Source organism: Cyrtonyx montezumae, unplaced genomic scaffold (genome assembly GCF_038088225.1).
Source record: "Cyrtonyx montezumae isolate F1298 unplaced genomic scaffold, pur_monq_1.0 scaffold_21, whole genome shotgun sequence".
NCBI classification, from domain to species: Eukaryota; Metazoa; Chordata; class Aves; order Galliformes; family Odontophoridae; genus Cyrtonyx; species Cyrtonyx montezumae.
This window is the reverse complement of record NW_027071948.1, coordinates 3,307,515-3,321,782: the sequence shown is the minus strand read 5'-3', so window position 1 is coordinate 3,321,782 and position 14,268 is coordinate 3,307,515. Positions and strand designations below refer to the sequence as shown.

General features: G+C 39.6%; 1 protein-coding gene across 4 annotated transcripts in view; it reads left to right on the top strand.

The window, feature by feature from the left end:
• The window catches only part of CLSTN1 (calsyntenin 1), a 33,845-nt gene extending 23,893 nt beyond the window's left edge, over positions 1-9,952 (top strand). For 2 of the 4 annotated variants that reach the window (XM_065738028.1, XM_065738027.1), the window contains 9 exons: positions 989-1,039; positions 2,834-2,991; positions 3,607-3,755; positions 4,229-4,455; positions 4,858-5,028; positions 5,602-5,747; positions 7,204-7,339; positions 7,872-8,056; positions 8,778-9,952. In XM_065738028.1, the coding sequence (XP_065594100.1) occupies positions 989-1,039; positions 2,834-2,991; positions 3,607-3,755; positions 4,229-4,455; positions 4,858-5,028; positions 5,602-5,747; positions 7,204-7,339; positions 7,872-8,056; positions 8,778-8,972 (1,418 nt within the window). In that variant the 3' untranslated portion in view covers positions 8,973-9,952. The remainder of the gene's footprint in view (positions 1-988; positions 1,040-2,833; positions 2,992-3,606; positions 3,756-4,228; positions 4,456-4,857; positions 5,029-5,601; positions 5,748-7,203; positions 7,340-7,871; positions 8,057-8,777) is intronic. The other 2 variants (XM_065738030.1, XM_065738029.1) reach the window with 1 other exon arrangement.
• The last annotated feature ends 4,316 nt before the right edge of the window (positions 9,953-14,268 follow it).

Sequence of the window (14,268 nt, the reverse complement as noted above, 5' to 3'; positions counted from 1 at the left end):
TATTTTGTGGGATGGTCACTATCTTTCAGCATTTATGTTATTTTAGTGTTAAATTCATTTTGTTATCACTTTGAGTCAATTAATTATTTTCCCCATAATTCATCTCATATTCTGTTTGTAACTTTCCAACTATCTATTCTAGCTCAAGGGGAAATTCAAGTGGCTGATTTTGCTTGGAAAAAGCTTGGAAACTGAGTTCTAACTGAGTATGTGGATTGTGTAAGGGTTTCCATATATGCTGCATCCTAACAAAAAACATTTAATTTACAAACTTCTGTGCTTTCACACTCGCAACATTATATGATGCTTAATTTCTTCTGACATGAGTTTACTTTTTAATAATAACAGACTGAAAGTCTGGAATACAAGAACTATAGATTTTTAAAGATTCCACCAAAGGTCTGATTTTTAGACAGTTAGAAAACAAAAGGAAAAACAGATATGACAGAAGAGTGAAGTTAGGGCACTTGTAAGGCATTGCCTTACAAAGATTTTTAACTAAGTCAGGCTGTCCAAAGTTATATATACAGCACACCTCTAAGGGGGGAGAAATTCTGGGGTTTTAATGTTTATTTAAGAAGGTTAAAAACTGTTTTTTGGCATGGGTTTTTTTTTTTCCTGTTTTGGTTTGTTTATTCTTGCATACTTCCATCTGATAAATTGACTAATGAGTATATATGATACTACTAATATTATTAGAGGAGAACTGTGTCAGTTGGTAGTCCTGCATCTCACTGATGATCTCATCGGTAGTGAATTGTCTTGTCATGAATGCCTGTTCCTGTGAAAGCACAGTAATGCTTGTTCCCTGCATTGTACTTATTAATTTTCAGAGAAGATGTAATCTTTCAGAAGCTGGGTGGAGTATATGCATATTTCTGAGGGATAGCAGTGGTGTGTATTTTCTGTGACCCAAGAGAGAATTTGCCAAACTGTAACGACCTGGTTGCTTCCCTCTTGTCCTATTCTTTGTCTTGCTTTTCTACAGAATATACAGGAAATGAAAATGACAATGAAACCCTGCCTGAGACCTCTGCAGGTTGCTGGAGTTTTTTCCCTACTGTTTTATTTCATTTTTAAGCCAAGACATTGCTTCATCTCACACACAGCATGAAAAGCAGGCATTGCATTCGGGCCATTGACCTTCACATAATCCTCTCCTAGGCTTGTTTCTTCATCGTGCCTTGATTTCCAGAGCTTTGCCAGCTGATTTTTTTCCATTGTTTTGGTTTTTTTTTCTTTTTTTTTCCAACCAATTGCACACCCACGTACAAATTTGCCACCATTTGATTGCAGTGAAGTGGTGTAAATTAAGTTGCTGTTGCCAAATATTAGCTACAATTGATTTAATTAATAACAGTTTTGTTAAAACTTAAATACATCTCATCCTATGTGTGTGTGCATATGCATGAAGGTATGTTTGTGTATAGCATAGAGTCACTCCATAGTTTGGAAAGGATCTTTGAAATTGGGTAGTTCTGCTCCCTACTCAAACAATTTTATATTTACATCAGATTGCTTATATATAAAGGATTCCATCTTGACAGTGGATTTGGATACTCATTTGATGAGTAAATGCTTCTGCTCCCAGTTAGGCTACAGGGTTTTATTTTCTTAGACATTTATCGACATAGTTGAGTAGATTTTTTTTTGTCTTGAGTTGAGGCAAGTGTGTATTTCTAAAAGTACGTTCAAGTTGTGTGCTTGTTCTGAATAGTTTAAACATTCCTGAAACGGTCTAAATTCAACTGAGATGAGATTTCTAGCTGTGCGTCGTGCTTTAGTTTGGCAAGGATGTAACAGAATTCTGGAGCTGTACAAGTCTAAACTGGAAATAAGATTTGTAACACAGCAATTAACTACTGAAAGCTTCTGAGTTATGTCAGGGATCTTTCAGCACCCAGAATCTGTAAAACAAGCTTAGACACCTTTATAAAAATCTTAGCTTACCAAGTGATGACTTTGAAATACAAATTTTCAGGTGGAGTCTTATGGCTGCCAGTTACTAGTTCACTAGGTGATCATTTGGTGTTGTGTTCAAAAAAATGAAATATGTCAGATGCTTAGAAGACTGCAATTAACATAGATGTGTAAACTCCTCCTTTTATTGCATGCTGAGATGGCACAGTTAGAGAGGACTCATTAACTCTTAGATATCTCATACAGGATGAGTTGAATCATAGAATTGTTTGAGTTGGAAGTGATTCTTAGAGGCCATCTGGTCCACCTGCAATGGACAGGAACACCTACAGCTTGATCAGGTGCTCAGAGCCAGGTCCAGCCTGACCCTGAGTGTTTCCAAGAACAGGGCACACACAGTGTGTCTGGGCAGTCTGTATTGGTGCCTCACACCCTGACAGATTTTGTGTTTGTGTGAGGTTGAGTGTAAATAGAGCCTGAAATGATCAGCTTAGCTTAGAGAGCGAACAGCTAGAGGACTGATGCTGTTGTCTCCTACCTTGGTAGGCACTGCTGCTTTTACAGAGAAAACTCTAGTTGAAGTTAGTACCTCATTATGAGAATTCAGGATTCAGTTCATTTAACTGGTTCTGAACACCACCTCGCTGTATGAGCAAAAGAAATTCTTGCTATGGAAATAACAGTTCAAGATGGCCACACAGTTATGTTTTGAAGGCCATGTGCATGATGAACTGTTGAATTCTTTCTTTATGCTTGAACATAATGATAAGGTTAACGCCAAGAGCGGATAAAAAAACTAACATGCATGTCTGTAATATACTGTGGAGCCACAAAGTGTATTTATTGTTTTACAGAAGAAAAATGTAAAAAAAATCAACATCTTTAAATATTTTTCCTTCCTTTCTTTATAAAGGTGGTGAACTCCGCATGGCTCAGTTCTTCCGAGGCAATCTGGCAGGTTTGATGATTCGTTCTGGTAAACTAGAAAATAAGAAAGTGATAGATTGCCTGTATACCTGCAAGGAAGGACTGGATTTGCAAATTGCTGATGGTGTTGGCAAAGGCGTGAAGGTAAAGTTACATATTAATGAAGGGGACTGTAGTGATTAATAGATGCAAATATTGCAAGTAGTTAATTAGGGGGTGTCCTAAATAAAATAGGCTTATTTATTGTGACACATGCAAATCTTTCTAGTACAGACGTGGTCATAGCAGAGTTTAAGAGTGAAAGTTACCATATTCTCTGGAACTTCAGAGAAGAAATGTGATATTTGAAAGCCTTTGTTTTAACAGCTACACCAGGCAGAGATTCTTACCAAGCAGCTTAGTAGAATTAACCTGATTTAAATATCTTTTTTTTGTTGTTATTAATATTTTTCATAGTAAGATTGCATGAACAAGTCTGAATTTATCTTTCATATTAGCTGTCTCTGTCTGATATTACTTCACATCAGAACTGTTGTAAGTGCCTAGATTTACTTCCTGAAGGACAAAATACTAAGTGAATTTTACTGGAAGAAGGAAATGAAGCTCAAGACCCATAAACAATGCCCTCACTGCTTTGAATACAGATGTAACTATCCCAGCCCTTGCCTGACTAAACAATATTGAACTTCCAGTTTTAAGTACCTGATCATTTTTCTGTTTTTGTTCCATTTTTTTTTTCTCTCCCTTCTATTATTTCAGATCCACATGAACCCTAGTCAGTCAGCACTGAGCATAGAAGGGGATGATATTGACAGAGTTGATAAGGCCATGCAGCACGTTTCCTATTTGAATTCTCGCCAATTCCCAACACCTGGAATCCGGAGGCTTAAAATCACCAGTGCTGTCAAGTATGTTCTGGTGCTGAAATAATGTTCCTCTGTATGGGGGTACTGAGGCCTGAGAATATGTTGGCATATCTCAGTTCTGATACACAGAAGACCCTTGCTGTATGTGCTGTCACAAATTTGTTTATGGCAGCTGTTTAATTCTCTTTTCTTCTTAAGAATGTAGTAGGGAGTATATAAGAGATGGGAGATTTATCATTGCCAGGCTGCACTGCGAGGACATACCCAGTGTCACAGGCTTCAATAAAGTTGTTATCTGTAACTGTTAGCATAGAAAATGGGGCAAAATGTTAAATGTAAGTAAAAATTAATTGTAAGATTGTTCCCTTGCTGGGGAATTCTTCCAACACGGTTGATGAATTTTTCTAAGGCTCTTGGGTCTGAGACAGAGCATTTTTAATTTATTAAGCAATTACTGTGCGTAATTGTGCCTCCTTTTCAAATAGCTGCCTTGACTGTGCTTCTGTGTCTCACAGGTGTTTCAATGAAGAGGCCTGTGTCTCCATTCCTTCTGTGGAGGGATATGTAATGGTCTTGCAACCAGAGGAACCAAAAATCAGCCTTAGTGGCATCAACCATTTCGCCCGGTCTGCTTCAGAGTTTGAGAGTTCTGAGGGTATTTCCCTCTTCCCTGAGCTTCGGATAATAAGTACCATCACACGGGAGGTGGAGCCAGATGGAGATGGGGATGAAGATCCTACAGGTAGCATAATTTCTGCTGGAAGCCATTACTTACCCTTATTCTACTCTGTGATCATGTTTGGAGGGTCTTCCTCTTGCAAGGAGACATGGATTTCTCCTGCAGTAAGAATCTAGTAGGGGGAACAAGGTGTGTATCACTTGTGGAAAAGGTGTAGCTACTCTGCTCTGGGCTAACAAAAATTTTCCTGGAAATGGTAGTAAGTCTTAAGCCATTACCTCTGTGTAAGGAATCAATTATTTATTTTGTTATATCTTGAATACTTGATCTCTTTACTTCAGGCCAGATCTTAATGTTTGATTTGAAAGAAGAGTTCTGTTTGCATGAGATATTTTGTAGTTCATGGCCTCTTGTCTACTTTCCCTTGTTTGTGCTTATCTCCTTGTCAATTTCTCTACTTTTTAGTACAAGAATCTTTGGTATCTGAAGAAATCATGCATAACCTGGATACGTGTGAAGTAACAGTGGTGGGAGAAGAGCTAAATCAGGATCAAGAAAGCCTGGAAGTTGACATGACACGATTACAGCAGAAAGGCATTGAGATGAGTAGTTCCAACCTCGGCATGATCATCACAGGTGGGACTTAGTTCTTTTGCTCATGCAGGAAAGTCTGAAATCAGTGTGCTTAATAGATGAGTTGTAATACCATACTCCAGATAGCTCGTTTTTGAACTGGAATTTGAGGCTCAGAGGTGTTTGCACTGTTTTGTGGAAAACTGATTCTAGAAAATAGGTCATTCTGGAATCTCCTTTCTTTGGAGATCTGGTGTCCTTTAAATTGCAGGTTACTTAACTGTGGAAATGAAGTATACTTTGCCCCCTGGAAAAGGCTTTCTTCTAGGACAGATAATCCGGTCCTGTGGAGTGTGCGTCATTCCTTTCTATTTTATGTTCAGAGTGTGTTACATATTCAAAAGAAAGGATTGTACAGACCGTCTGAATCTCAGATTTTACCACAAAGTAAAACCACAAGATTTCAGTGAAGCCACGTGTGTCCATCTGTCATAATGGTGTTATTTTTTATTCTGCTGACTGAAAATCTGCCAAGAAAACTTACTCAAAGAAAGAGAGTGTGGTTTGTAGAGTATATGGTGTTGCACTAGGCTTTTGCAAAGTAACCACCTTCCTTGTTTCTTTTCCTCTCCACAGGAGTTGATACTATGGCTAGCTATGAGGAAGTTTTGCATTTGATACGCTACAGAAACTGGCATGCTGTTTCTCTTTTTGACAGAAAGTTCAAATTAGTTTGTTCAGAGCTTAATGGGCGCTATGTCAGCAATGAGTTTAAAGTAGAGGTATGTAAGTTCTTCCGATTCCTCTGGGAGGTGTAGAGTCTGGAGGGATGGGTTGGATGATAGTTGTTGCCTCAACTGATGGATTATTATCAGTAAGTTATTTAGATTTCTGCCCTGTAGATACTGATAAACTCATGTAGCTTAAGCAGTGTTTTAAATATGTTCTCTTAATCCTATGTTTCATCTTTAAGTAAGGCTGCCTGAACAGAGGTGAAGCAGTTGTGGAAACTGTTCTGTTGTAGTGAAAGTAATATGGGTAATGGAAGCGTGAAGGAAAAACCATTAAATTAGAAAGACAGCATATAAATTCTAGGGGGAAAAATGTGAAGGAACTAGTGGAAGTGCTGTACCAACCAGAGATTTGAGTAGCTTTCACATAGAACTCACAGGTTTCTGCAAATGGATTTGCTGGGCCCTTTACTGTTTAGCTAGTGTGAACCTTCAAACACTGATAGTAAACACTGATGTAAAAGCATAGTCAGCCTAAAGTTGCATTTCTTCTGCCGTAGAATGGAGGTTAATTATTTCAGCTTCTGGAACATGAAATTATTGTAATTGAGTGGAACTCTCACATACCTCTGCATCTTTCAGTCGTGAGCTTGAATTGCTTTGTTTTAAAGCTGACCAGAAGGGTGACAGTGAAATTAACAGTTGCATTTCCCATTAGTTGAGGGGATATGGTAGGCTGGGAAGTAAGGTTGCAGAGCCTAACTAATTAATATGGCTAGGTTTCCTGAGGAAATTCTCTGAGCTTGAGTTGGGATTTTCCAAAACTATTGAACTGCAGATGCTTTTCTTTTTGTGTACTGAACTTGCTCTCTTCCTGTTGTGCAGCTGGTCAGGTACCCTATATCACAACGTTCTCCCAAAGGAGTGGTATGTTTAGCTCTGCTTGTTTGGCAAGGAAATGTGAAATATGCCGTGTGACAATGAGCTTGCAGTTGTTAAAAGCCAGCTTTGCTAAGCGTGAGTTAATCTGTAGAGAGAAGTTTTACCTTCATCCTTAGTCTGTAATACAGATTTTCTCTTTGTTGCTAGCTGAAGATAAGCAGCAGAATAAGAAAAGATGGGAAGGAAGAGAGTGTAATTAATGTATCATACATTTTCCTTTACTGTTATTTCAGGATTAAAATGGCTGGCTACTGGAATTTGATAATGAGCTGGCTTTACCTGCGTTATTCTCAAATACTGATGTCTTTGCATAAACTTTGCCACACCGACTAAAGCAGAGAGCTCAAAACTGTAGGATTATGTGTCAAGAAGCATAGGAGTAACTGCTGGTTGGAATGATCATCCTCTGTGACAGATCCTAGCTGTGGTCATTGAGAATGAGATGATTACTCAAGCAAATTAATAGATCTTTCTTCTCCCACCGCCCTTTTTTTTTTTTTTTTTTTTTGTCTCTTGAGAGGTCAACTTGTATTTCTGGAGTTTAACCATTTCCTTTTGTACTTAGGTGAATGTTATCCACACAGCTAATCCCGTTGAACATGCTAATCACATAGCTGCACAACCACAGTTTGTACATCCAGTGCATCACACGTTTGTTGATCTTTCTGGTCACAACCTAGCTAACCCTCATCCATTTTCAGGTAAGAATTCTCAGTCTCAGAAGTTCCTCTGATTATTTTTTTTCCAGTGTTAAACTGATGCAGAGGCTTCTTGTAGCAGACAGTCTTTTTTTTCCCAGAGTTAAACCCATGTGTTGGACTAATAAATGTAAGCAGTTTCTTGATCCCATTCTGCTGTTGCCCAAAGGAGAAGCAGATTGCTAGAGATGTATGAAATATCTCCCAGCCAGAAGGGCAGCTGTGCTGATGCATACATGGGAAAACAGGAGGTGTACTGTTCTTAACAGGGACTGTAAGACCTAGATAAAGGACTGTGAGGAACAGGGGCATTATTTCTTATGAACAGTACAAGGAAGGAATCTCAGTTATTCCCTCAGTATGTTCTACGGAGTTTTCAGTGCTCCTATACAAACTGCCTCTGTGTAGCTCCCTATAATCTTTGTGTAATACCATTTCCTTCTTGGTGATGGGAACGCAGAATTAATTATTGCCATTATGTAAACACATTACTGTCAGTATCATCTAAGAAACTCCTTTTCTGTTGTTGTTGCAGTTGTTCCAAGTACAGCCACTGTTGTGATTGTAGTTTGTGTGAGTTTCCTGGTTTTTATGATTATTCTGGGAGTGTTCAGAATCCGAGCTGCACATCAGCGAACAATGCGTGACCAGGACACTGGAAAGGAGAACGAGATGGACTGGGATGACTCTGCATTGACCATCACTGTGAATCCTATGGAAGTAAGACTGTGTCTCAGCACTTTACAGAAAATTCCCTGTTGCAGTTGTAACTGGTATGACTGTACGTGGACAGAGAGTAGAGCAAAAGCAACTATAGAACACAGACAGAACTGTTAGCACTGTGAGTTTTTAATCAATGCTCCAAAGTGAAAAATAACAGGAGCAGATATGTTTGGGGCATGGCTTGTAGCTTTGTGATACATAATGGGGCAGGAATCACTGGACTCCAGCATCAGGTCTTACAGGTTGGTGTCTAACACTATTGTTTCTCGTGCTGTATGCTGCCTTCATCATGGTCAGCGTTTTTTCCCAAAGTTGCAAAAGTTTATTGTTGAAACATCATCTGTATTTATGATATTTATGTTTCTCTCTGATGTGGCTAGCATCTGAATTTTTAGAAAACCCAAGAAAAACGTGCAACCTTAATGCTACTCATGTAATGTTACTGAAGGATCCTTTCCTGGCAGAATTTGAAGTACTGGATGGTACTGAAGAGTGAATTTGCTTAGAGTGACAGGATTGATAGGAATGTTACAGAACCAGAACTATTTTAATGAGCTTATTTAACTTTCTATTTTCTGGTTGCTTAATTACTACTGAACTTTTAAATCAATAAGAAATTAATCGTTCTTTCTCAATAATAGTACCTTCTGCTCAAATTCAAAAGAATTGAAGGAATTTTGGCCAAAATGCTATCAGCAGCTGATTTCTGTCTTAACAGACTTATGAGGATCAGCACAGCAGTGAAGAAGAGGAGGAGGAAGAGGAAGAAGAAAGTGAAGATGGAGAAGAGGATGACATCACTAGTGCGGAGTCTGAAAGCAGTGAGGAGGAGGAAGGCGAGCAGGAGGAGGACCAACAGAATGTTAATAGACAGCAACAGCTGGAATGGGATGACTCTACCCTCAGTTATTGATTCTAGCTGTTCCCTTTGTCTTTGTTTCTGCTCTAGAAGACTCCGCTGTAATACACTCCATTGTTCCCAAGGATTCATGGTGTTTAAAAAAAAATCATTCTGGCCAGTAGATTCATCCAACACATCCCAGTGTTTGTGTTCTGTCAGCTAGTTCCTGATGCTGTTTCTAGAGTTGTAGTTAGCACCTCTTTTCCCTCAGCCATGCCTCAGTGACTGGATTTTTTTACACTATGTGAGGAACCACCTTGCACTTTTTCTTCATGTCATCTCAGCTAAGTGACTGCAGATCTGTAGACATTGCACATGCATTTCTGAACTTTTATTGCTCTGTGAAACAATTCCAGCTTTGTTCCTTTTTGTCTTTCTGAAAGATGCAAAGATTGCTTGTTGACAAAGGGTAAAGCTGCTCATTTCAGCCTGTTGATTTCTTTTATTTCTTTTCCCAAGTTAGTGCATGTGTAAAGTGGCAGAATGAGGTTAATATGTAGAAGATTAACAGACTTTTTAATATTTTGTAAATATATTGGAATTATGTAATTATGTCATTTGTGGTAGTGAAAACAGGGATTGGGGTTTAAAACATGCTAAAGTAAAAAGTCATCAAGCATGAAATAATACAAGTCTCATTCTACTGCAGCAGGAGCACGGGCACAGTTATCTAGTGTAGATGTGTCAGTAATGCAGTGTCCTTGGCCTTGACTGCCGTGTTCACTCATGCCCCGCTCTGGTTTTCCTTTTTATTTTTTGTCTCCAATTACCTTTATATTTTCAGAGGGATCAGACAAGCTTGTGAGAAACTGTAAAGGCTTTTAGGAACTTCTGTAGAGGTTCAGCTGCCCTGCCTAACAGTTTGTTACTTTATTTTCTTGTTGTTTTGTCTTTTTTTTTTTCCAGTTAAGTAAGTTTTAGCATAAGCACTGTTTAAGTTATTGGGAGAAGAACACTACGTGGATGGTGGGCAAATCAGGCTGTGGTGTGCTGTCACAAACAGCCAGGCTGCCTGTAGTGCAGCAATGGTCTGAGGGTGTTGCTGGCAGGATGGGTTGTTGATTTAGTTGATTGATTGTCCCATTGGTAACATAAGCCAGAAGGCCTGCGACCTGTGTACCTGCACACCTTGGCTACCAGTCTACAGAGATAGGTATTGAGTTTTTTTTGACTGTTCAGTTTTTCTAGTTTGGGAATGGGAGGGTTTGGGGCATTGCTGATACCATTTCTATTAACGCACTCCTACGCATTCCCTGTAGCTCCTTGTACAGTAACTTGGACTGTTGGTGTATTAAGCCTTTGTTTACACTTAGTAAATTGTGTTTTCCTGCTGGTGAAACTATAGAATAAATTATCCAACCAGAAAACCTTGGGAATCACATTAATACTATTCCAAGTCATGGCTGATTTTGGTTGTTTCTGATCAAAGTTTGAACTTGGAATGGCAAAGGACTTCTTTAAAAGAAATGACTGAAAGGTACGAAAAATAAGTTATGACCCCATGGTGGAGAGTGCTAGTTTCTTTGTAAGGCAAGACTTGTCTGTTTAACTTTATCTGTCCTATGCAGAGCCTCGAATAATGAATACCTGCTTACTTGATTTGCTTTTTTTATGTTCAGAGGTGGACTAAGAGTAACTTGTTTTGCTTGTAACAGGAAGCTAGGACTCCATTCACTCCTCAGCACGGTAAGCAAAGTTCTGTTCTTCTGTTAGTAATCTGCCCGTGTTCTAGATGCACAGAGCCCATGTCTCAGCAGGCTCATTAGTGGCAAAGAGTACACAGCAGGGAAATGTTGCACGGGAGAAGCCTGCTGGAGGAGCAGTGAGCAAGCCGAGTGGGGGGAAAGGAGGGGGAGAAAAAGGGTCATAATTCAAAAAGATAAAGATTGGTCCAAATGTTTATAGTTTTGATTTTCAGAGCAGACCTCTTCTCTAGCACGCATCTCGCCTCCTGATGTATGTAATGGGATCTAATGGTGGGTTTTACCTGGGGGTAACAGATTAGACTCTGTGGAGTGCCTTTTTCAATAACAGATGGACCTGGAAGCAGGAGGGAGAACCCACCCAATGAGCTTACTGTTTTTTGTGTTGTTTTTTTTTTTTTTTAATGTAAAGTTTTAGATTTCTAAAATGGGGAAATGGTTTTGACTACTTACGTGGTAATATAACTGCTAGTTTTAAGTTAACTGGGAAACTTTTAACTTATGTCTGACAGCTGTCCTGTGTTAATGTGTAGAAGACTTATCCTGCCATATACTGTCACTGTAGCTGCTGTATTTTAGACTAAAGCTGATCATGAGTTAATGGTAATACTGAAAGGTTGTAATGTCCTGATGCAGTTTGTAGCCACTGTGGGTATAACTCTTCAGATGGTATATTGGTAACAGGTCAGTTTGGAAAGTCTATAAGCTACAATAAATTTCTGGTTCTAAAGGTTGCTTGCATTTATTTCTTCCTGAATGGAACAAAGTTGTGTCAAATTACCCTAACTGTGTATTTATCAGCCTAGAAGTAGAGTTTGGTTTTATTTTTGTGGATCTTTCAAGTAGAGGAGCACTGGGGCATCCATTGGTGTGTAACTTAATCCTTTTTTATTTATTTACAAAACACGTACCTAGAGCAACTGAAAAGTTACACATGTAAACACTCCTGTTACAGAACCATGGTTTGGCTTAAAAAAATACTTTTATTTTTTAAAGGCAACAGAATAAGAACAATTAATTTATACAGAGTTAAAAACAATCACAAATCTCTAAATAAATAGAAGGGGGGGGGGTATAATGGAGCATATTTATAAAGCAGAAGATACTTATGTACAGTGAAATGTAATACCTCTGAAAGTGATTGAAGTTTTTATCTTCGGTACAGTTCAACTCACTGGAAAGCATCAGGTGAGCTGTTGTGTAGATCTGGAGCCAGCAGCTCTTTGCTGGCCCAGTGCAGCCATCAGAGCTTCGTTCAGGATGCTGTCCCAGGAATGTACAAGGGAGGAAATCCACTCAATGACTCATCAATGTTTTAATCACTTATAGGAAAGTTTACCTAGCTGTAAACCCGTGCTGAATTGAGACCCGCCTTTGGAATAGCTCAGCTCTAGCAATTGATGCTGATACAGCTTTATTTTATTGCACTTCCATAACAATGGAAGGACATATGACATGAGCCACTGCTGCTTTGTACCTCTGTAACCAGGTAGGAACTGCTGTGAGCCTGTGACCAGAGTACCTGAGCACACCCAAGGAACCTGCTGGGTAAGACTGCCTTGCTGCAGTATGACACAGGATCCTACCTTCCCTGTGAGATAACTGGATTTTATGTTTACAGTTTTGTAGCATGTTTCTTCCCTCCCATAAGATTGCTGTGGTTGCACTGCCTCTCAGCTTGCTTGTGGCCTAACCACGAGTTAGTTTAATAAGGAAACAGCAATATTTACCTTATCTCTTAAGATACAGGCAAAGTTGTTTGGTCACAGGGACCTCTGTAAGCAAGCTGAGTCCAGGCATACCACCCCAAAGGAGGGAGCACAAAGACTGTAAATATCCATGTTATGGTTTTATGATTTTTCTTCCCTACTGAGGAAGCAGTAATTTAAGTGCATGCAATATTGTTTTGTCTGATTACTATTCAAAGAGCTCTAAATTCTACAGTACTTTTTCCTAGTATCAAAGCAAATGAAAGAGATTGCTTTTGCATTCCTATGTAGTCCTTAATCAGGATCCCTTCCTACCTTACTGTATTATGTGACTGTGGCATGTTTTCTGTATTACTCCATTAAGGTGGAGTGCAGAATACTTGGTCTCCACATCTGAGTCTCAACAAAATAATAAAAAAAAAGAAACAACACTGAAGGATTACAACAGATACATCAATTAGCACTGAAAATAAGTTATCCTGATAGTACTTAAACCACTGGCTAAACAAACATCAGATGGATCACTCTCGTGATTTGTACAAACAAATGTACAATTTATAATTTGCAATCGTAATTAGAAATACAGGTTTGCTGCTTTCAGAGTTTGAAAGCTGAGATCCCTGACTGCTAGCAGTTCAAGGAAACCACGAATTGTCATTCCTTCAAAGAAATGATAGCACCTTTTGAGGAATACAGGGGATGGAAAGGAAGCACCCAGGGAGCTGCTAAAGGAAGCAGACACTAACCAGACTACTTTAATCTTCCAGCATCACCCATAGGCTGCAGTCTGCTTAATGCACCTCCATTTGCTCATGTGAGGCACTGAGGGATAGCAGTGGCTCCTGTTCATCTGTCCCTGTGCAAAACCAGTGCTCAGGACTGCCCACCACGTGAGGACATTAGCTGGAGACAAAAATATGACACAGGAGTAGAAATATGTGATTAATGGCACCTTGGGGGAGCGGGGACAGAGTCTGTGTGGTGAAAAGACAAAGATAGCAGTGACAACAGGAGGAGGCTGGAGCAGTTTGTCCAGTGTAGGTACCAGCACGGATGGCTGCACCTTGTGGTTTGAACTCCTCACTCAGGAACAGCCTTAGCACCCCAGCTGTAATAACGAACAGAGCTGTGTGCTGTAGTTGAAAACAGGACATGTGAGCAAAGAGAGCAGAGAACAAACTTAGATAAATTGCATCTCAGTTCAGTATTAAACCCACTCATCTGGCACTATTCTGCCATTACAGAGGAAGGTAGACTGGCCAAATACCATTCTGTGCTTAAGTTATCATCTGTCCCACTCTGACACTGGGTTACAGTGTTGTGTTCTGGTGAGGATGTAAGTACAGGCCAGTGCCCTCCATGCATGCATTAGAGGGAAACCAGGTGGCAAACTAGCTGTACCATACCCCAGCAGGATCTGTTCAGCAACTAATGGCACACACCAGGTTTGCAAAATGCAAAAACAGAACAAATGCAGAAAACCAGAAGCTGGCTGAGTTCGACCTGAGGTCTGCTTTAAGAAAGCACACAAACGTACCTAACTCAAGTTAGGCCAACCCAAGGGCCTCTCATGGCATGAGATTTTAGCCAGCAATAGCTGGACTCCATTCCATCTCAGAAATCTCAGGCCTCTGCAGCAGAGAGACAGTAATGTAACAGAAGGTTTTTTTTCTCTTTCAATCTTGTTGCAGTGCTGAATAAAAAGTTTGTACAAGTTGGTTTCAGAGGAGATTTAGGTTGACCTACCTTGATATACACTGAAACAGGGTAGGACCGATCACGTAGTGAGTTAAAGCCTGAGCTGTAATGGTAGGGGCCTACAACAGCTGTGCTGTAAGAGCTACAGCAGAGGAGCTGTTCAGTGTTTAGCTGAATTGTCAAAAAAAATAAAAATAG